This window comes from Mixophyes fleayi, chromosome 1 (genome assembly GCF_038048845.1).
Source record: "Mixophyes fleayi isolate aMixFle1 chromosome 1, aMixFle1.hap1, whole genome shotgun sequence".
Taxonomy (NCBI): Eukaryota; Metazoa; Chordata; class Amphibia; order Anura; family Limnodynastidae; genus Mixophyes; species Mixophyes fleayi.
The window spans coordinates 444,339,093-444,363,168 of NC_134402.1; the positions used below are offsets into that span (position 1 = coordinate 444,339,093).

Genomic DNA, 24,076 nt, shown 5'->3' on the forward strand with positions numbered 1-24,076 from the left:
TTAAAGAGTAAAAAATATGTTGATTTTTCAAATATATGCTGTGCTTCCTGCTAAAAGCTAAGATTAAAATTCCACCATTTGCACCACACACACACTCACGGTCTTTCCTCTTAAAGAAATTGGGCATGTAACGGTCCCAGAACAATAGCTGTGCGCACTGGGACTTCCTACAACAGCCACCTGACACAGCACAGTTATTGGCTCAGCTTGCAGTCTCCTCGTGAACGTGACCCTCTGGTTTGTGGGCCTGTTATAATCTTGGACCCCAGGCAGTCATGATGACAAGCGCACTACTCCTCTGGGCACTGTGAAGAAACTGCCCCCTCCCTCTCTACATGGAGGGGACAGAGGAAAATTGAAAGTGCATACTCATCATCATCATCATCATCATTTATTTATATAGCGCCACTGATTCCGCAGCGCTGTACAAAGAACTCACTCACATCAGTCTCTGCCCCATTGGAGCTTACAGTCTAAATTCCCTAACATACACACTGACAGACAGAGAGAAACAGACTAGGGTCAATTTTGATAGCAGCCAATTAACCTACTAGTATGTTTTTGGAGTGTGGGGGGAAACCGGAGCACCCGGAGGAAACCCACGCAAACACAGGGAGAACATACAAACTCCACACAGATAAGGCCATGGTCGGGAATTGAACTCATGACCCCAGCGCTATAAGGCAGAAGTGCTAACCACTGAGCCACCGTGCTGCCACTAACTCATGCCTGGACCCTCTATACCCATTGTCAATGTTTCACATAGGATGAGGAGTGATTATATTGTAAGCTCCAATGGTGAGGAAGTCAATTCTCCCAGTGAGCAGAATATGTTGGTGATATAATGGGTAATAATAATAAAGTTTATGTCATGTAAAACTTCGTAGGGCAGCGGTGGGATCATCCTGTTGTCGATTTAGTGCATTTTTATGTCTTGTTCCAAATACCGCACCTGTCTGCTGATGTTATTTCTCCCCTGTAATAATATTGCTGAGGATATGCCTCATCCGAATTCAGCACTGTATAGCGCAATGCATCGTGTCTTATGTCACCTACAATGAGGTATAAAATTAATGTGGAAGCATTTTACCGCTTTTGTTCCATAAAATGTTGATTAAACTGCTTTATGTAGTGTGCGTTAATACTGTACTGTACCAATTAGCCGGTCCGCGGGAATCTCTTCTATTCATTATGTAAATAAACCTGACATTTCTTTACCCTTTCAAACTTTGCGGTGGGATGTCGGGGAGAAATATATTATCTCCTCTACTGTGTACTTGGAAAGTTTCCAGTCAGAGGAATATCATCACAGAAAGCTATGTACCAGACATTGCATCGGTTCCTTCTGTTCAGCCAATACTTAAATTAGGACCAATTGTACTGCCTGCGACGCTGGTTAATTCCCAGAGCTTGAGTGTCCTTTATGTCTAGGGCTGCTTAAATAACAAACAGCAATCCAAAAAGTCAGTGGGCAGCACTTTTCTCAGACCAGAACCCTGCAGGTTACGTTACCTTTAGATAGAATGTTGGGACTTCAGAGTTGTCAACAATTCAGTGCTTATATTACAGGTGACTTCTGATGTCTGCAAGCACATATTTTGTTTATAGCGATCACCTTAAAGGTTCGTTTTAAGTTAAACTAAAAAACAGATTATTACTTTTCTGGGGTGGGCAGTTCCTCCAAGTTCCCAGTATTATGGGAATACTGCAGACCAAAACGAAAAGTTTAAAAGTTCTTCTTGGAACATTGTTTCCAGTTTAAAGTTTGCAGTGTAGAAGGTTAAAGGTTTTATTTTAAAGTATTTTGTCCTTCTAACAAATAGAAATATATATACGTAAATGTTGCTGGAAGTCGCATACAAGCTGGTCAATGAAGGTCATCTGAATAGTTTGTGATATAGAACTTGCTGGAAGTAGCACAGTAACTTGCAAGTACCCTACCACCCCCTCTTCTCTGTCCCCCGCATTCTTACTACCCCAAACTTGTAAAGAAAGGCATCATAATTCTGTTATAATGTAACTATGTGACTGTATGTTAATTTATGACCACGATGTAGATGTAAAGAGCTTACAGTAGTCAACATAGTTTTCTTGTTTCTTGGATGTAATACTTACCTGGCACAGAAGAGGCCTTGTTTCATAACTGTTGCCCTAGTGTAGCACTTCAGCGGTACAACTCCCTTTGGGATTCCATCGCTACATCTGACAGGCTCCGTCTCTGCAGCAATAGATTGGATGTGATGATAAGGACCCCACCCAGGCGCTACATTGATAGAATAGTTCTTAAAGACAGGAATTGTGCCAATAATAATCTTTTAAATAAATGTTCTGTTTTCCCAATAGATGGACCTACCATGACTTCTTCAACAGATACCGTGTTCTGATGGCAAAGAGAGATCTATCCCAAAGTGACAAGAAAAAAACTTGCAAGAACCTACTGGAGAATCTTGTAAAGGTGAAGGCTAATATATATCACCATTATTTTACTAACATACTGGTAACAACAACTGCCCCGATTTGTGTTGCCAAATTGGACATAGACGCGGTCACTTGACGCTTGTGTTGAGTGGCTATATCCTGAATATTATGAGCATAAAGCTGAACAGTCTGTGTGATATGTATCACCTCATAAAGCCATTCACCATTTTATGAATCCCAATAATGGGTCATTGAATGGTTTGTTCTTAACGGTACCTTGTCTTTTATTCAGGATCCAGACAAGTTCCAGTTTGGACGCACCAAGATCTTTTTCCGAGCCGGGCAGGTGGCTTACCTGGAGAAACTGCGCGCAGATAAGTTCCGCGCCGCCACTATTATGATCCAGAAGACGGTTCGAGGCTGGCTGCAAAGACTAAAATACAGGAGGATGAAGAGCGCTGCTGTCACCATCCAGAGATACACCCGGGGACATCTTGCTCGCAGGTATGACCGTGTGAAAATAAACATATACTGACCTATTGTACTATCTGCCTAGATAATCAGGTGAGGAACGGCTTACAATTGTACTCTGTTCAGTGTTGTCCCTTTGGAAAGTGCTACTGTCTCCGCACAAGGGAGGGCATTTCCCAATTCCTAAATGGCGAAACGCGTTGCACAATTCTCCCTTGTGACGTCACACCCTGATTTGTGCAGGTGTGCCTAGATTCTCATTAAAGTGCACGTTGGAAAGTTTTTGGGGGAGAATCAAAAGTTACATCACTCGATGGAAGCAGTTGAGTGAGGAGATGACATTCCTTGCTGACTCAGGAGTAGGTACAGCACTGCAAGAGTATTAAGATGAAATAAAGTGGTGGAGAGGACTCATTTTTAGAGGTATCCTTTTCCTTTGTGTCACTTTTACCCTATGGGTGCACCAGTGCAAAACCAAAGCTATTTGCTGTTTGGATCCAGTGCACTTCGTAAATTAGGTCCAGAGGAAGAAGACGTTTTCTGGGCTGAACACGTGCTCTTGGGACTGTAGCTTAAATATGTCAAATTAATATTCATTAGCAGACGGCCTATTATTTCAATAGAAACTGGTGGCATATGATATTACATTACTATTGAATTTAGAGGATGCATTTTCCTGGATACTAGTTCAGACTAGACAATACCTGTTTACTGTATATGCTAAAACTGAAAGTACAGAACAAACGTCTAGGTTGGTGTATCGTTATGTGGGGACTGCATCTGTCCAAAAATTTATAGCAACGCTGATATCTGCCAGAACGTTTCAATTTGAGTTTAATTGGACACACACTAAGTTCTAAATTTCGGTAAAGGGCATTTCAGTCACCACCCACAAATACAGAACAGGCAGGTTAATGTCAGGCACTAGGTGTGAAACACCATTAGCCAAAGCTGAGAGCGCTCATTAAACTGTTTAATTTTTAAGCTCTTACGCTCATTTGCATCTGATGATATTCTCCACCAATGTGTAATTAGATTATGTTCATCAGTGTAGAATTACATTCAGTAACATCCTACAAATCTGTAGATTGGTTTGTTGCTTAAAAGAAATGTTTAAATGCCGTCTAATATACCAAATTACTTAGACAATATCGTTCTGTGCAATGTTCTGGGAATAATCTAGTATTATATTATGTGACTTGTTGGAGATCCGCATACACCTCCAGCATTGATGGGTGTAGTGATTATTACATGAAGACTGCAGGAAATTCTATTTTGTGTTGTGGAAATCATTGTGTCAGAGATGGTGTTTTAATAACTTAACAGCATATAAAGTACATTTTGTCACTAGAAACGGCTAAAATAAGGCACAGCCATTCCACTGCTCAACAGATCTTGTGGAAATACAAGTAACTGCATGCTGGGATTTATAGTTCCACACCAATGGAAGAGCCACAGATTGCCTTCTTCTGAGTCACACTCATCTACGACAGTGACTTATACACTACAGAAATTGCAGATTTAACTACATGTCTAAACATTTCATAGAAAAGGAAACATAATAATTACACATCAGCTGTACTTTGTTAGGTCTCTCCTGAATTACAAACTGGAATGTCAAAATTATGTTTAAAGGGAAATTACTTTGTAATTTGAAGTATTTTGAAAACAGTATGAGGAAAAATGACGTTGTTGAAAACAAAAACGTTTTAATCTCACAGGCTGGCCGACCATCGCCGCAAAACGAAAGCAGCCATTTGTTTCCAGAAACAGTTCCGGATGATCCGTGTGTACCGGGGGTACCAGAGATTCCGGAGGGCAGCAGTCACTATCCAGGCCTTCACCCGGGGCATGTTTGACAGAAGAGCGTATCAGGAGGTACCATATTGCAGTCTTTATCTGATAGAATGTCTCTTACGAGGATCAGCCCTGACAGCTCAGTTACTCATCCCAGGGACAGGAATGTCTATGGGAAAATACGTTTTAATTGGGAAACAAGACTTTCTCTCTAAGTGTGGAGAATGACAAGTCACTTCTTGTCATTTTATTTCAAACCTGCTAATTCCCTCTGGTACAGAAAGCTGTTATACAGCCTTAATCTCGTAAGGATAGGTGGGGAATACACGTCAGAAAAATAACACAAAAACAGCAGCTTTTTTTTTATTTTATTTTTTTTATAAAAAATAATAAATCCACCACAAAGAATAACAAACAAGAAGACAACACTCGTATCAAAATGATTGTGTAAATGTTTCATTTTGTACTTAAGGATAGCATTGAATTAAATTGTGAGAGATGTTGTAATGAGCTCTTTCAGTCCACTGTAAGTAAGATCTTTGCATAAAGCTACAATACTTGGTCATGTGACTCTCCAGCTGCTTTGGGTACTACAAGTCCCAGCATAGCCAGCCAGAGGCTTTATGGTCTCTCACAGCTAATGACGCTACGGGTGGGTTTGTAGAAGGGAATGGATGATGAGAGTGGCAGAATGGCGATGTATGAAATGTGGTAGGATTAGTATTGTCGCCACATCACATGATGTTCTCGCTAAAATGATGGCGTTTTCTAAATCTGATCTGTGGCGCCTCCCTTGTGATCTCCAGCTCCTGCGCCAGCACAAGGCTACGGTCATTCAGAAGCACCTGCGAGGGTGGGCTGCCCGCAAGCAGTTCAGCAAGTTCCGCAGCGCGGCCATTGTCATCCAGTGCTCCTACCGCCGGCTGAAGGCCCGCCGGGAGCTCAAACAGCTGAAGATCGAGGCCAGGACGGCGGAACACTTCAAGAAGCTGAGCGTGGGCATGGAGAACAAAGTGGTTCAGCTGCAAAGGAAGATTGACGAGCAGGTAAATGCTGTGCTAGTTTATATAGATTATTTATTGCTTTGTTGGCTTACACAGTGCATGCCTTAGTGACCTTATTCTGAACAGATTGCCATTTCTACATCTACTTTCTGTGCATTTCAGCTATAACGTTATATCATCAGGCAGAGTTGTTTATTTATATTGCACAAAGCTGCTCTCTGGCTACAAATGTATCTAATGCATCATATCCCGGGCAACGGAAATAAGCATCTCTTCCTGATGATACCAATACATGGCTGAAATTCATAGACACAAGCTAGCGTATTGTTATTGTAGATTTGTAAGGCGCTCAGGTAGACAAAATAAATGCAGACACATTTTAAAAGATAATATGATCCAAAGATATTTTCTTTTCTTTTAACTACCATCTTTCTTTCCCGAACTAGCAGGAATGGTGTGTGTTAGATATATTATAGATATGTTTTTTATTCTTTTGTGAGATTATTTGTAATACTTAAAGTCTCTGGATGGAAAAAGAAAAATTGTGGCGAGTTACTTCCATGACAGCCGCCTATCTCATTCTCAGACTGTACAGAGAAATTCTATTATCAGGCTCTTATCAGGCACTGTTTATAGCACTATACAGCTCTAATGTTCACAATGGAAATGGTTCTATAAGATTAGCTGTCCAGGCTTAGAACTTGATATCACTCAATGTTTCCCCTTCTCCCCGCGGACATTCCGACTCATTTCTGATTCTGTGTGTGGAACACAGAGAGCTCTGTCTTGTGCTGCTCCCGAAAATACAGAATTAAACTGTCTGTCTACACAATTTGCTCCTTAGCTTTGTCTCAGTTCTAATTGTATTTACCTGAACGCTGTTCCCTTATCTACAGTATCTTTGCATTTTTCTAGGAAATTGCTTCTTGAATTTAAATGTCCTTAATGCTGATCACACTTGCAGCAATAGCTGTTCATTATGTCCTGACTTAATCCGATCCTTCTCCAGTATACCTGTAAATCCAGACCAGAAGGGATGTGGGATCATCTGCTGACTTCCCCATCACCACCTCTGTGATCCGGCTGTTTGAGCCAAACTCTGAGATCTAGCGTTGGTTTCACATAGTCACGTGATCTGGGTATCCTGGAACCGCTGTGTGATTGACAGCCGAGGAGTAGGCTTGTCAGGGAGAGTAATGCGTAAATTGCTTTCCTATTGAATAGCCAATTAGCTGAGATTTGCTCCGACACTAAGTCAATGACTGATTTTGATATAAGGCAGTGAATTCGGGGAATTGTCCGGAGTGAAGGTAAATGTATATTACTTAACTAGTTCAGCTTTTTTCTCAGCTACTTGTGCATTTCATGTAATTATCCTCTGAAAGTACAGGGATTCCCCGTTACTGGTACTGACATATTTGTTGTACCATGTAAGATAAACAGTTTTTAGAGAATTAGCTTGACTGGGGTAAAGTATTGGTGGCGAGTGAGAGAAACCTTTGACATGTATGGCGCTAACTTTATAGTGCTGCTCAGAATCATGAAGGACCAGTAAGTCCACAAGCGGTTCCTACACAAGATTCCCCATGGTACTAACGAGCTCCTGTACTCAGTCACTCTTTATTCTGAGACCCTACCTAGGAATGAATGGTGCACGCAGGTACGAGAGTGTAGAAATCATATCCTGTCATCTAGTTATTTCATTAGTCCAAGTGCCAGTGAGCAGACATAGCAATATTCAGTCAGTGGATATGTCCTGCACCCTGGCCGGACACAAATATATTCTATACCAACTACTAAGCATCAGAGGGTAAATGTTGCATCAGCCAAATGTCTACATACAGCATTGCCCATGGTGAACCGAATACCCCCCAGTTCATAGACCTAGCAATTTCACATGGGCACATAATGTTGTACAAGCCCAACAAGTAAAAATCTGCAGCCACCCAATGATAGAAAATCGGTTCCATTTGTTTTCAACATTCCACATATTTGTCAAGGATTTTGGACCTCCCATAATGAGTAATGAGCTGGTTCACACTCACATGCCAAAGTGAGCTATTAATGCCCAGTCTGTGGGTCACACAGAGACCTCTATCCTCCATTTGGGCATTGGGTGGTAGGATGAAGAGTAGAACGTTGGGTGAGATCAGTATTGAAGTTATCCTATTATCTCTCCACTCACTTTATGATAGAAGCTCCGTATTCATCTTTCTGTCTGGTATTTCAGCTCTCCGTATTCCCCAGCCGATAAACATTTCTGTGCTGATGGATGCAGAGAAAACTAATTAGCTGGATAGAAATATATCACTAGAGTCAACATTTCACAGTGTGGATTCTATGGGACCCCCGGAGGATAATTCCACCATTAGTTATATAGTAACTGGTACGGTATTGAATATTACATGCGGCAGCTTTGATGTTACTTCGGTATCTATCACCCATGTTCATGAGAAGGCAAACTATCAGTTCATTAGGAAATAGTGAGATCACTGAGGCACGAGGCACAAAGGTCCTAGTGAACCGGTTGGCTGCATTTTTTTTGCAGCTCACAAAATGCTGTATTCACTTCTTCTTTGGCGGCTTTAATCAGGGCACCGTGATAGTGATGCAGGAAAATGATTTATCCCTGTAATTATTGCTTCCGTAATGCAAGAGAAAGATATCTTGTGATGTTGTATCTTCTTTACTACACTAAAATATAATAGTGACCCTCTGTTTTTAATCTGTAGGCATTATTGCACATGAAGGACCCTGGTGTATTTGCCTCAGTTGTTGTTGGCCGTATAATTTAATCCAGCAACCATTAAAGTCACAGACACAGCAAACGACATCAAATTTCATTATTTAAAATTACGGTCATTGAGCTTCTTAACATTGTAATCACCAGTGTTGGAGTTAATGATCCCCTTTATATAACAGTGCTAGTTACATAGTTCCCGATGTACTTTATATATAGGAAATAAAACTCAGGCCATCTACACATCTTTGCCTTGGAGAAAGCAGTACATATTAGTATATACCAGGCCTGGCCAAGCTATGGCTCTTCAGGAAACTACAACCCCTAGCATGCCCTGCCAGCTATCATCTGGCTATGTACTGGCAAAGCATGCTGGGGCTTGTAGTCTTAAAACACCTGGAGAGCCACAGATTGGCCAAGGCCGTTGTACACTGTATATATAAATGACCCCAATAAGTTGGTGAGTCAGGCCACGTACTATGTAATGCTCATTCCCAGGTGGATTCCCCCATCATCATAGCTCCGCAGAGGAACTGTGTACAGGAAACCACCCAGGGGTGAGCATAACATAATATGTGGCCCGTCTCAGAAGCCAAGTCAGATAATGTCATATATCGCACATGCTAATGCTATGCTCACTTCAGACTTGAGTTTTTGGAAAATGTGGATGCCATGTATCCATCTCTGTAGAGATATTTAAAAAAAATGGCATTAACCATAGGTGAATGTGGTGGTAAAACTATAGAAGTTTTAACTCAACTTTTGTTAATTTCAAGGTAATTCCAATATCTTTTAATTTTTGTATGCAAACTTATTGTGACAGGGAACATCATCATTTTAAACTATTAGAATGACTAAGGTTCAGTCTGTGTCTGTCTTATGTCTTTTTATACCCGAGAAAGCATCCCTAGATTAGATATGTATAGAACACCTTTCTGAAAGGGAAGGGTTTTATGCACGAGTTAAAGACAATGGTTCCTTTCTTGTCAGTCTCTCCTCTGTGTGTCAGTGGAACACTAACATATAGCAATCTGGTAGTACCTGTACATCACTATGCCTTCCACTAGGAGCTCAAATTAAAGGGACAGTCTAGAATTCCTGCCTGAAAATCATCCCTGGTAAAGCGAAACACCCATATAGGCTTATTCATGTAGGTTTGTATCAGAATTTAATACAAGATATGGCTACAAACTGCAGTTACCTGTGTAGGTTTTATAGACACTGTATTTCATAGAATGTTCGTTAAGTCTTCGGTGTGTAGGAGAGATCGGAGCAGGGTGTAAGTACACAGCAACTGAACGTATTTCTCAGCTTGGCGTCTAATGAACCGCGTCTGTTTTATTTAGAACAAAGACTACAAAGACCTGAAGGAGCAGCTTGCCACCATAACTTCCTCAAGCACAGTAGAAGTGGAGAAGTTGCAGAAGGAGCTGGAGAAACAGAAGCAGAACCAGCAGGACGAGAACCAGCTCCTCAGTTTGCAGGAGGAAATCGAGGCTCTGAGAGTGGAGCTCGCCAGCAGCAGAGACGAGAGGAAGATCGCGGAGGACACGTACATGAGTGAGAAGCAGCAGCTGCGGCAGGTGAATACACTTCCCCACTAGTGTCAGTATAGAAAAGTGTCGCAAAACCAATTCACCAGAGAATGGGTGGAGGTGACTGATATAGTTACTGTGCTGTGTAAGAAGCATTTGTGGCCTGATGCTGAGATGATCATTAGGAGAGCACAGAAAGGCGGATAAGAAGGTTGACATATCTCATCTCTGTACTACCATATTGTTGGAGAATATATATATATATATATATATTCCTACTCTCTGTTCTTCCCACCAGGTAAAATGTATCTTTGGTAGTTTACAGATCGAGCAGCCTTTATTGCATCATTTGGCTCACATTGCTCTCCGTGACTCAACAGTAAGATGAGCCGGTATCAGACCTTTCCCACTGAATGACTGTTGTTGCAGTCTGGGGCGTTCTGTGATAGGCAAGTTAAATAAACAGCAGCATGTGCAATAAAGTCTGCTCCATCTGTTACTTTTCCTGTTGAGTAGCCATTAAAGAACAGAGAGCACCTGTTTCACAGCTGATGTGGACCATTGATCGATCAACCCCCAAAGTTACTTGTGGGAGGAGTTTATAGCTTATCCATAATTATATGGAAGAAAACCTGATTCTTAGCCCTTACATACACATACATTATATCCTGACCGTAGCTGTGCTTGGATGTGGGCGACAGCCCAATAGGACTTGTGAGGTCAGGGTCAGACCTTATGTAATAGGACAGTTTTGTTATTTATAAAAATCTTTTAGTTGGTTTAGAAGGTAAGCCAACGGCTTAACGGTGCCCACAAAAATAATGAAGGCAGCCATGAATAAGGTAATTACAGTCATGGAATTTATACTAAATGTTGTTAGGAATTTTCTCTCCAAACAGTCATAGAAAATGCACGATTCTGCTTTCGCGCTATAGTTCATCATCGTCATTTATTTATATAGCGCCACTAATTCCGCAGCGCTGTACAGAGAACTCACATCAGTCCCTGCCCCATTGGAGCTTATAGTCTAAATTTCCTAACATGCACACAGACAGCCTAGGGTCAATTTGATAGCAGCCTATTAACTAGTATGTTTGTAGATTACAACAGATATTTGCTCCATATAGAACTAAAAAACAAGCTGAATGTATGAACTTTGTTTCAGAGAGATCCTAGGTACCCCATCGCTGCTGGAGAAGCCCCTCTATGTCCTGGGCTGGGGTCCCAACGCAATGCGTATATCCAACCTTAGCCATTTATGGGAAGTAGCTATTAAGGTTAGATCCTCATTTCGCCAACAGCATTAGGCTGATCTAAACATTGACAGCCATCAACAATGTTAAAATTCAGAAATAAACAAATGGAAAATTTCTCCTACAATTACTTTTTAAATAAAGAGAAAACACCATAAAGTATACAAGACATCGAAATACATCTAATTTCTCATCTATCATCAAAAGAATCCGGTAGGTGAGAGGAAAATATACAGTGCGGGATATAAACCAGAAAAATAAATATGGGGCTTTGGGCTGAACTACCTACTTATAATTATGTGGATCATTTAAAGAAAACAATGTGAAAATGTTCGAGCTTCCTACCACCCTCCCCAATCTGACATGTTTAGTAAACCTGGCAGTAATATGTTGGGGAGAGGGGGGGGTGGGTTGTTTGTTTGTTTGTTTGTTTGTTTTTTATACTTTTTCACTAAATATTAATGCAAAGAGTCTAAGTTATACGAATAGATAGTGAGAATTGTATACAAGATATCATTAATTCTAGTGTGCTGTTGGTGAATATAAAAAATAGGGACTACGATTTCAGGGACAACCGGGAATTGTCTAACCAGGCTTTCTATAGTGACTCCTGTCTGTGTTTTAATCCAGCGAATCACTGAGCTTGAAGAGGAGAATACTCTTTTAAAAGAAGAAAAAGAAGAGATTAATAACAAGATTCTCCTTCGTACTGAAGGTATGAAATGTTTTTGTCTCTCATTGCTGTTGGTATCGGTGTCTTGAACTGTTACTTGATAATTGTACAAAGCACCTATCACCTATACGTATTGCAGGCAGTTATTTTGCCGACTGAACCAATATTCTTGAGAATTCTGCCTCTGTCCACTGGGAACCAATGTCTAGATTCCAGTCAATTGATAGAATGTGTTTTTGGGAGCTTTGTTTCAACACACTGGGGGGTATTCAATTGATAGCGAGATTTTTTTTTTCCCCCGTGTTAAAACAACAAAAAAATCTCCTGCGGGTTTTTGCCGGCAATAGCGACCGTTTTGAGTTAGCAGGAAAACTTGTGCAATGCAATTGAAAAAGAGGGAACACTGCCCCCGCTAGTTAAAAATTGTGTTTTTGTGATTTTAGGGGAGTGAAGGGGAGTTTTAACTTAGTCATGTATAACACAAAAAAAAGGTTTTGCATACATTAGATTGCATTACACATTGATAATATCTACATTTAAGTACTTTCTTTAGCGTATTTTTTAATTGAACTGTTTTTTACCATACAATCATCTATCCCATGTCAAAACACATTACTACATTCATATTTGTACCAAAAACATACATAAGTATAATAATTAGTGATTTTATTTATTTATTTTTAATTTCATTATTTTTTCACAAGAAAATTAACTTACACAAGTTAGACATTAGTGATAAACATAACTAACTTTTTTTCAACAATTTTACATGATTTCAAATAGGTTTTTTATTTTTAACACACCCCAAGGAGGTGCGAGATAAAACAACATATTTGCCTGTGTAACGTGCCGCGTTAAAAAACTATTGAATAGCTTTTAACGCAGCTGCCTCTCGCACACCCTGCCTGTACTTTCAATAGACCTTCTACTAGAGTGCAAGAGGACCGTTTCATGAAAAAAAACGTAGCGTTAAAAATGGAATTGAATTGCGGGTAAAGTTAACCCGCTCAAAAATGAAAAAACAGCGTTAAAATGACTTAGTGCGGTAAAAAAAACAACTCGCTGACAATTTAATACCCCCCACTGTGTGTAGGTGACCGTTGCATTTTAACCAACAGTCAGGAACTAACTTGTCCAATACATGTGGCCTCTCTGGGAAGCATAGGCATCAGTAGTATTGGGTACTTATTGGCTTTATGCTAAATAGGTGTCAGTTATTTGTGAAGAACTGTTATACCCTTCTGCATGTCATCATCATCATCATCACCATTTATTTATATAGCGCCACTGATTCCGCAGCGCTGTACAGAGAACTCATTCACATCAGTCTCTGCCCCATTGGAGCTTACAGTCTAAATTCCCTAACACACACACACACAGACAGAGAGACAGAGAGAGAGGGACTAGGGTGAATTTTGATAGCAGCCAATTAACCTACTAGTATGTTTTTGGAGTCCTATTCTCCTGCTGATAGTTTGAGATAAAGGTTGGTAGCATGTTTCAAAATCCATAGTCCAGTTTTCATATAATAATGTATGTCGTTTAAGCTACTATTGGCTCCAAGTTAAATGTATTCTTTTTTTCTAAAAAAAAAAAAAAAAAATTAGTTACTTTAATAAAATAATATTAAAATATCTTTAGTAATTTGATAAACTTACAAACGTATGCAACAAAACAAAGTGTCATAATGGCCCACCCTAAAAGGCCTTCGAATTAATTTCTTGGGGTTTCAGTAGACACCAGGGAGTTACCCACATTGAGGTTAAATGAGGACACTGCAAAAAAAGAGTGCAGAGTTGTCATTAGTACAGAGTAGCAGATGCCTCTTGTATAATGACATCTCCCATCGTCTGTGGAGCTGTCCTCTGGTTCTGTTTGGCAGCAGTGTTTAGATGGACGGAGTTTGTGACTGTTACCCTGTGTCTCCCTGTTAAGATGAGATTTCTCAGAGCGCGCTCAAAGAAAATCTGCAGAACCAGAAAGAATTGGAGGAAGAGAGGTCTCGTTACCAGAACCTGGTAAAGGAGTACACCCGACTGGAGCAAAGATATGACAACCTGCGGGAGGAAGTCGCCATCATCAAGGTAAGTTGTACAACCTCCGAAACGTAGCCATTCATTGGAGATAGGGCCGGACCACAGCTGTGCATTATTTTACACCCATCATATATTGCTAGCTGTACCTAGTACCTTGCACTTATTACCTGCAGGTACAGCACAGTAATTCCTCTATATACAATATATTCAGTGAAACCCAAGGCAGTTATTCTAACTGTATATATTTATATTGTAGCAATCACCAGGACACCGCAGAAACCCATCTAACCAAAGTAGCCTGGAATCTGATTCCAACTACCCCTCAATATCCACGTCTGAAATCGGGGACACAGAAGACACCATCATGGAGGTCGAGGTAAGGACAGCATGAGAAGTAATATTGCCCATTGTGTGTGTTCACTTGGGTTGTTAGTGGCACATTATAAACTGACCAGTGAGCAACAATGTACAATAAAAGGAGATATAAAAAATAAAGATTAAAAAAAAAAAGCACCTTTAATGACAGATGGGTTTTCCCATAAGTAGATTAATGATTTTCCCTAGTTTAGTGTCAAACTAAAGGTATTTTATTTTCCTACTGAGATAAATGGGTTTTGCCTAGATGGTGTCACACAAGCAGATCTCTTCTTCTAAAGTGCTGCATGGACCATTTACATCCAGCAGGAAACCAGCTCAAGCAATGAAATGCTTCGTAAAACTTTATTATTTCTCCTGCACACAAGTGATAAAAACTACTCTTCAGAAAATGCTTGAATATTATATAGCACTTGTCGGGCTGCATTGTTCCTGCCAGCTTAAAAGTGCTCTGAAACATTGAAGCTTTTTCCTTAGCTGTTTTCCTGCTTGGTGGAAACAGCTCATGTGACACCACCCTAACGGTACATTCATTGTCTAGGAATGGTGCCCACCTTGGTTTGCTGGGCTGTAGAAACTGTTGTAGCCACATGAACACATATAATATCTTGCAGGAAGCTGGGCTGGAGAAGGCTGCTATGGACATGACCCTGTTCCTGAAACTTCAGAAGAGGGTGAGGGAGCTCGAGCTGGAGAGGAAGAAACTGCAGAGCCAATTGGACAAGAAAGAGCAAGAAGAGAGTAAAAAGTCTCAGGTAACATCAGCTGTAGGTACCTTGGTGATTCAGGCATAGGCAAACCGAGGTGGGGTTTCCTAGTGCATGGAAACCCCCCTCCAAGCCTGGGGCACTGTATAATTGAGGTGGCTGGACCCTGCCCCAGCATCTTTAGTAGTGGGCGGGTTTGCTCTTTAGATAAACTGATCTTACAGACATGGAAAAGTAATTTTGCATCATTCCCGATATAACACCACTGAACGTATTTATGTCCTCTGTATATCCAGGTCATTGAGACCACAAACAACGCAGACCGCGACTCTGACATCGCATACAACAACCTGAAGGTAATGAAGCCAATATGTATTAAATATAACTTCTTTATGTTCTATTATCCCGCAGAGCATTATTATACTGTGTGCTTGTATCGGCTGCGTACTTCGCTGATCAATTGACTGGATTATATAAACACATGGCTGAAAAGCACGGGCAGGAATTATAACCTAATGTACTTAGTAGGTCTTTTATTATAGGATACGTTGTACATTTTTTCACTTCATTTTCTTTGTAGTTCTTGGAAGCGACAGAAACGAGGATAATTCTGAACAGGGAGTGCAAAAATCATATAATTAGGACATATTTTGTATCCTCTTACACAGCACTTATGATAATTAATCTCAGTGGGATTTCAGACTTTGTGGATCTAGTAAAAATGTCACATCAGCATCGAACCCACTTCACTTTCAGACCAGCTTCTTCGTTAAAATTGTGTTTTCTCCTAAAATACTGTTAGTTTTATCCTTTATTTATGTCTTCTAATAGTCATGAAGGGAGTATGGGACATCAGGCTTTTATTTAGTAGATGATAATACATATAATTCTGCACCTAGATATGCTCTCATGCAAAATACGTCTCATTATAAGTATAGTGATGGTAGTGGGTTCTGCCACATCGGAGCAGCCAGGAAATTCTGCACCTACAGTCAAGTCCATAAATATTGGGACATCGACACAATTCTCATATTTTGGGCTCTATACACCACCACAATGGATTTGAAATGAAACTAACAAGATGTGCTTTAACTGCAGACTTTCAGCTTTAATTTGAGGATATTTACATCCAAATCAGGTGAACAGTGTAGGAATTACAACGGTTTCTATATGTGCCTCCCACTTTTTAAGGGACCAAAAGTAACGGGACAAACTAAACAATCCTACATCAAACTTTTGCTTTTTAATACTTTGTTGCAAATCCTTTGCAGTTAATTACAGCCTGAAGTCTGGAATGCATAGACATCACCAGATGCTGGGTTTCATCCCTGGTGATGCTCTGCCAGGCCTCTACTGCAAATGTCTTCAGTTCCTGCTTGTTCTTGGGGTAATTTCCCTTCAGTTTTGTCTTCATCAAGTGAAATACATGCTCAATCGGATTCAGGTCAGGTGATTGACTTGGCCATTTCATAACATTCCACTTGTTAGCCTTAAAAAACTCGTTGGTTGCATTTGCAGGATGTTTCGGGTCATTGTCCATCTGCACTGTGAAGCGCCGTCCAATGAGTTCTCAAGCATTTGACTGAATATGAGCAGATAATATTGCCCGAAACACTTCAGAATTCATCCTGCTGCTTTTGTCAGCAGTCACATCATCAATAAATACAAGGAAACCAGTTCCATTGGCAGCCATACATGCCCACGCCATGACACTACCACCACCATGCTTCACTGATGAGGTGGTATGTTTTGGATCATGAGCAGTTCCTTTCCTTCTCCATACTCTTCTCTTCCTATCACTCTGGTACAGGATATTTGTCTCATCTGTCCATAGGATGTTGTTCCAGAACTGTGGCTTTTTTTAGATGGTGTTTGGCAAACTCTAATCTGGTCTTCCTGTTTTTGTGGCTCACAAATGGTTACATCTTGTGGTGAACCCTCTATATTCAGTCTTGTGAAGTCTTCTCTTGATTGTTGACTTTGACACATATACACCTACCTCCTGGAGAGTGTTCTTGATTTGCCCAACTGTTGTGAAGGGGTTTTTCTTCACCAGGAAAAAAATTCTTCTGTCATACACCTCAGTTGTTTTCCGTGGTCTCCCGGGTCTTTTGGTGTTGCTGAGCTCTCCAGTGCGTTCTTTCTTTTTTATGAATGTTCCAAAAAGTTGATTTGGCCTCATCTAATGTTTTTGCTATCTCTCTGATGGGTCTGTTTTGATTTTTCAACCTAATGATGGCTTGCTTCACTGATAGTGACAGCTCTTTGGATCTCATATTGAGAGTCGACAGCAACAGATTCCAAATGCAAATGTCACACCTAGAATCAACTCCAGACCTTTTACCTGCTTACTTGATGATGAAATAACGAGGGAATAGCCCAGACATGTCCATGAAATAGCATTTGAGTCGATTGTCCCATTACTTTTGGTCCCTTAAAAAGTGGGAGGCACATATAGAAACCTCAATACCCTCAAATTAAAGCTGAAAGTCTGCAGTTAAAGCACATCTTGTTAGTTTCATTTCAAATCCATTGTTGTGGTGTATAGAGCCCAAAATATGAGAATTGTGTCGATGTCCCAATATTTATGGACTTGACTGTAGGTGCACTTATGTGTCAAACCTGCACTTAATTAAGAGACGTCCGTGATCCAGCCACCCCCTCCAATCAGACGGTACAAACTTTGCACCCCGAAGAGGCTCCCGTTTTGTCTCGCAGACCCATGCCTGTGTCTGTGAAAACTGGTGCATTCGTGCAAAAGTAGTAACCGTGTGAGACTTAGTTACTGTACAACCCAAAGCTCAACAACTCTTGTGGAACTACAACACCCATCATTCCCAGCCCACCAAATGCTCCAAGCCTAAGACATTTCAGCCATTAGTTGTTTATAATTAATATAAATGGAATCTGTTGTAATTTTTTGTATTAGCTATAAACAAAAAGCGGTATCTACGTAGGTGGTATTTGAAATGGTCTCAGTGGACCTTGTACACTACACTCCCACTCATGACAAAATAACTAAATGTATTTATAACTTGCTTTGCGCCTGCTGTGTCATTACATTATAAGTTATAGACTATATAATGACTTATAAGGCCTATAATATAAGAATGGATGGTAAGAATTCAACTTGCAGAAAAAAAGAAATGTTATTGTGCAGTTGACTTTTATATTGAAAAATAAGGACACTTGGGACTGTCCCTGGAAATAGGGACCATTGACAGCTCTGCTGATAAGCCTCATATTGTTCAAACTCTTCCAGCCATACCAGATTCAAATCACAATAACCCAGACAAATACAAAACAAAGAGCATAGAATCCGTCCACGTCTGTTTTATATCTTATCCTATATATTATCAGTAAACATATCAGTGATGACAATAGTGACGGTCTCTCCCAACCACCACAGTCTGAAGAATTAAACACGCAGGTCCTGATTCATCTTCGGATATAACCTGCGCACAACTTGCGTTTAAAGAAACCGATCGGAACCTGAGCGTAGTTCCGACTGTATTCAAATACATGCAGGTGTCAAGATACGTTTCCATTTGAATCTAGGTGCAAGTACTCTCCGCCTAAACGTTACCTGTTGTATAAACACAGAACACAGCGCAGGATACGGACATACCTATATGCAATACGAAGTCCCATCAGAACACATGCAAAAAAAATTTTTATAAAATAAATTATCATATCTTAATACTATAATCATTAATAAAAATATTCTTACATAATATACATAAATTAGGGTGTTCTTAATGTGTACTGTACATACAAAACGTTTTATGGTCTCTTTTCCATGTATAGACAATTTCTGTGCTATCTAGTGGCACGTATACATGTAGTTTTTAATACAAACACTATGCCGTGTCAGTCATCATTATCAGTCGGTACTTACACCAGCAGTGTAGCTGGTGCCAGTGGCAACTTTTGAGATCTCCCGTCTAAGAGGGAAGGTCTCGCTGGCGATTTTTGGGGGCGTTGCCAAGTGGGACACGTTACTTGGTCCCGCCCCCTAATGTGTCAGTCAGTTTAGCCTATTATAGTGGGGGAGGTGGGGCTGTACCGCATCACTAAGCCCCGCCCCCACTAGTCAACTAACCGTACGGGCCAGTGACCGGGAGGTTGCTCTGCTCTCCCAGGAGTCCGGGAGAGTACCCAACTATGTGATACAGCTAAAACAGGCGCACTTAGGAGAAACCTAGGGCGCACAATGAACTAAGAAACCCTCATAGACGGCTGCAGTGATTGCGCCCACAGATCACACTCACTATTGCACCCACAGACTTGTTTACCAGCTGGTACCACTTATATGATGATAGAATTGCAGAGTTTCTAACATACAGCAATTGTTTTCCTGTAATAGAAAAGCAGCTGAAGTAGTAATATTGTACTAACTGTTATATAATGAGAGATTATCCAGCACACTGAGCCTCTCCCTCCTTTTCTTAAAACACCAATAATAATAGTTACATTTTAAGCAAATCCCCAGATGCTCCCTGATCACTGAATCCTCCCTAATTATTACTGTCCTCCCTCTAACGAATATTACAGAGGCAAGAACTGGAATCAGAAAATAAGAAGCTTAAAAATGACTTGAACGAGCTGAGAAAAGCCCTGGCGGACGGGGCGGGGGAGCAGGACTCTAACGAGGAGTCCGGCGGTTACACCCTGCTACTAAATCAGCTCAAATCCGCTAACGAGGAACTGGAAGTGCGCAAGGAAGAAGTTCTTATCCTTAGGACGCAGATCGTAAACGCTTCTCAGAAGAAAGACGGGGACAAGGATGTGGTAAATAGCTACAAAGCTGCTTTTTTTAGTTATTCCATACCTCCAAACTGTTCTGATTTCGATGAGATCGCCCGTATTGGAGTGGGCCGCCCCATGGTCGGCATGTTTGTCCTGACTCGCGGGAAGTAGAGAGCGTTGTCCCCAGTCACCAAGTAGCTTTGGTCAACGATTAGATTGCATTTTTGTGGTTGTATATTTTTTTATTATTTAAATAATCCATGCAAAATTAGATCTCCGTCAAACAGTGAGAAAAATGTTTTGTTTTTTTTTAGGAATATCTGTCCTCATTATATGTAAACAATAGGTACACTTTAAAATGGTTTCCCATAAATAGAATCTTACCAAAGAGTCAGAGAAGGCCGTAGACGAAGCAGTTCACTGTGCGTGGTCGTGGGGCTCACATAGGACAACGCACAGACAGCATAGGCAAACCGAGGGGGGGGGGGGGGGTTCCTAGTGCCTGGAAACCCCCTGCCCAGCCTGGGCTACTGTATGCTTGAGGTGGCTGGACCCTGGCCCAGGACCAGCCACTTAGCAGCTTGTGTGCAGATCGTTTCTGTCTGCACTGTTCACAGCCATCTCTCCCCAACAAGTATTGAAAGCAGCAAGAACAGGTAGGAGAGAGCTGGACAGTCTGTCAACTGTTCTGGCACACTCATCAGGACTTTGTCCTGATTGTAGGGACAGTTGGGAGGTATGTCTGCTCCATACAGCTCTGCTTGAAAAGGGAGAGCTTTGTGCCCCTAACAGTAGTGCACGCAGCATTGCCCGTGTATATGATGGGGATAGGAATAGTTGGAGAGCAGCCAAGCACGGTCTAAAATTATAGCCACGCCCCAAAGCATGCTGGCCACGCCCACTGGTGGTGTGGCATGGAAACACCTCTCTACAAATCCTGCATTTGCCCCTGGACAGGTCACGTGGGTGCGTGGTCATGTGACCCTACCAAGAACTGCATGACTGCCATAGCGTTATGGTCATACAGATAATGAAATAAATCAGTTTAATCCAGGAACTCCTGCAAAGTAAAAATTAACCATTCTGCTAAAAGAGTATGTGGCTATAACATTGTCATTGTCATTTAACACAGGATTCGGAAGCGAACTGGTCCAACAGCAATAAAGAGATGGATCAAGATGACGCCATTGAGGCGTATCACGGTGTCTGTGAGACAAACAGGTAAATTCCATCTAAAGTAAGAATTCCTGGCCCCACCCAGGAAGATCTCCATACGCGGAGAACGTGGTTATATTATATAATAGCTGAATCCAGTCAGTTTATTTCTGGACGTGCTGTAAGAATTTAGCAAACATTAACTAAAAAAACTCTTTATTTTGAGTTCAAAAGTTCAGGGAATGACTTTGTTACAACTTACATTTCTTTAAACTTACAAAAGAGAAAAGTTTGCATACCTTGACTGATCTTGAGATATTTGGCAAGCACACCTCCCGCTGTTCTCTTTACTGGGCACAAATTCCAGTCTATACGGGGAAAATAGTCCTATACCATTATAGTATCTTCAGCTGTGATAAGCTCTGGCACCTACATATATTTGGGAATGTTTTATAAAAGGGAACTTGTATGTTTACTATAGTGGGCTTCAAAAGTAAATGTCTGGTTTTATTTGTAACTTAATTAATAGGCCTTAAAAATCAATGAAGTTGAGGGTTCTTCTTTAACACTTTGAATGCCCTTGTGCTATTCTGTTCTGTTCTTTCCTATGCTCCATTCAGCTTTTCTCTAGAGGGAAATCTCATTTTTGTAGTTACCTCTGGACAGTGGGCACAACTCATCCATTAAGTATGTTTTATGGGCTGTCCGCTACCTACGTCTGAGCTGCTAACACTGTGCACGATGTGAGACTGGGCTCTAAATGTCAATAAACCCCAATATTGACATTATATACCGTGAAGATAATATACAAGTATTTGCTCAACACTCCATTACAGACAGCTGAAAGCTCCTCCTTGGTGAAACAAACTGAGAATCCAGTCACTTGAGCTGCTGTGACATCACTGATCCCACCCCTGTATATGAATCCTCGTACCTCATAGTGCATTACTGTAGAGAAAATTCACTAGGAACCAGTGGTTTAGAATATTAGTGATTCTTCATGGACATTGATCATTTTATCAGTGTATACTGATCATATATAGGGTGAGAAGGGTCCCATTTCTGTTACTGTCACAGATTAGCTAGGGACAGTCCTCCGTATAGTGTGCATATAGGGTACTATTTATCTTATAGACTATTTACATCGGGAATGAGCTAGATTCTCAGCGCTCCCTTTCCTCTGAACTGTTTCTTTTGATTTGCTGTCTTCCTCTCCAACTCTTTTCTTTTGTTTCCTTTTTATCTGTCCTTTTCTCTCTAGAAAGACTGAGGACTGGGGGTATCTGAATGAAGACGGTGAGCTGGGCCTGGCTTACCAAGGGTTAAAGCAAGTGGCCAGGTTGTCTGTCCTTTCCTACTCTACCTCCAACGCCATCTGCGTTCTCATCTGTCACTAATTTGTTCACTTGTAATCTACTCTTTAAATTTTTCCATGGATCTTTAGTGATACCTTTAAAAAGATTGTCCACCTTCGTATTTTTAACTTTAACATATTGGTTTTTACAATGCTTTAACTTTTTTTTGGCCTCCTTCTGTAATTTTCATTAAGACCTTTAACAACAACAAGACAGAACTGTTTGTTTCCACTGCCCTTAGATAGATGAGCTCTGATCTATGCATTGGATACAGAAAAAAAAGCCACAATTATTAAAAGTTGTAAGAGGAGATATACAAGCCACAAAATAAAGTTATATGAAGTTGCAATATGTATATCCTTTTAACAAATTTTCTATTGTGTAAATATGATGTATATTATTAAAATATATAACAATGGGGACATAATAAAGCGGAATGATTACTGGTTAGTCTATTAGTTGTCGGAGGGAACAACCAACCCTCAGTGGTAACCAATATGACTCACTAAATTGCTAAACACAAAAACCTACTTGTCCCTTTATTGCAAGCATTGTATATTCGTGGTTATTACTGAATGTCGGTCTCCACCTTGCAGGCTTCTGGAGGCACAGCTGCAGGCACAGAGCAGGCAGCACGAAGATGAGGTTGAGGCACTGACGGCTCAAATCGAATCTCTGAAGGAGGAGCTGGAGAATCAGCAGCAGATCATGTTACAGGCCATGCAGCTCTCGCCGGAGGCGCAGGTGGAGTTCGGAATTCAGTACGAAATCACCCGGCTCACCAACGAGAATCTGGTAAGAGGCAAATGGCGATCAGAGGCCGCTACGCCGAGTGCAATCAGCCGCTTGAGTAACATTTATAGTGCAATAATTGTTAGAATGCACCTTATCACATTAATGTCACTAGCTAATAGCGAATTTAACATCTGCAATCTAAGACCCCTACAGTGCAGATGATGGGGGTCCCAGAGGAGGAAAACACACACTTAGGGGGGTATTCAATTGTTGCTCCGGACCGCAAAATAAACTAGCGCGTTAAAACTATTACCGTTTATACGGTAAACTTGCGCTTAAAACCGTTAATACGGTAGTTTACTTGCTGAATTTCACAGCTCAGGGAGCTGCGAGATGAAATTCAGCGAGTAATTACCGTATAAACGGTTTTAAGCGCAAGTTTACCGTATAAACGGTAATAGTTTTAACGCGCTCGTTCTTCCGGCGGCCGGAGCAACAATTGAATACGCCCATTAGAGTTAGTGGAGTCAAGGGGGTGTGGGGCGGCTTTAAAAATATTGTTCTGCAAAGGCCCTTTAAAAACAAGAAATTAAACACTGCTCTTGCAGTACCACTGATGACCAACAGGCGGCTCTTCTGTACATATCGAAAAATCCTCTTGCTCCCTTCTAGGTATCAGTCACCGAGGGTTGTTACTGCAAAGAGTTACTGTAATTCATTATTTATTGAGCGCCAACATACAGCAGCGCTGTGTAAATTGTGGAACTGGGGCCTGATTCATTAAGGATCTTAACTGAAGAAACTTCTTAATTCAGTCTCCTGGACAAAACCATGTTACAATGCAAGGTGTGCAGCTTAGTATTCTGTTTTGCACATAAGTTAAATACTGACTGTTTTTTCATGTAGCACACAAATATCAACTTTAAATTTCAGTGTACAAATAAGCTATCAAGTATTTGTGTGCTACATGAAAAAACAGACAGTATTTAACTTATGTGCAAAACAGAATACTAATTTGCACCCCTTGCATTGTAACATGGTTTTGTCCAGGAGACTGAATTAAGAAGTTTCTT

At 40.8% G+C, this 24,076-nt stretch overlaps 1 protein-coding gene across 2 annotated transcripts in view; it reads left to right on the plus strand.

Annotated features, from left to right (window-relative positions):
* Nucleotides 1-24,076, plus strand: part of MYO5B (myosin VB) — a 185,202-nt gene that overhangs the window by 146,647 nt on the left and 14,479 nt on the right. Inside the window, exons 18-31 of one of the 2 annotated variants that reach the window (XM_075185734.1) lie at nucleotides 2,344-2,455; nucleotides 2,711-2,922; nucleotides 4,611-4,767; nucleotides 5,493-5,732; nucleotides 9,777-10,013; nucleotides 11,849-11,933; nucleotides 13,827-13,975; nucleotides 14,184-14,303; nucleotides 14,917-15,057; nucleotides 15,306-15,365; nucleotides 19,564-19,800; nucleotides 20,891-20,979; nucleotides 22,175-22,252; nucleotides 22,865-23,063. In XM_075185734.1, coding sequence (XP_075041835.1) covers nucleotides 2,344-2,455; nucleotides 2,711-2,922; nucleotides 4,611-4,767; nucleotides 5,493-5,732; nucleotides 9,777-10,013; nucleotides 11,849-11,933; nucleotides 13,827-13,975; nucleotides 14,184-14,303; nucleotides 14,917-15,057; nucleotides 15,306-15,365; nucleotides 19,564-19,800; nucleotides 20,891-20,979; nucleotides 22,175-22,252; nucleotides 22,865-23,063 — 2,116 coding nt within the window. The remainder of the gene's footprint in view (nucleotides 1-2,343; nucleotides 2,456-2,710; nucleotides 2,923-4,610; nucleotides 4,768-5,492; nucleotides 5,733-9,776; nucleotides 10,014-11,848; nucleotides 11,934-13,826; nucleotides 13,976-14,183; nucleotides 14,304-14,916; nucleotides 15,058-15,305; nucleotides 15,366-19,563; nucleotides 19,801-20,890; nucleotides 20,980-22,174; nucleotides 22,253-22,864; nucleotides 23,064-24,076) is intronic. The other variant, XM_075185726.1, reaches the window with a different exon arrangement.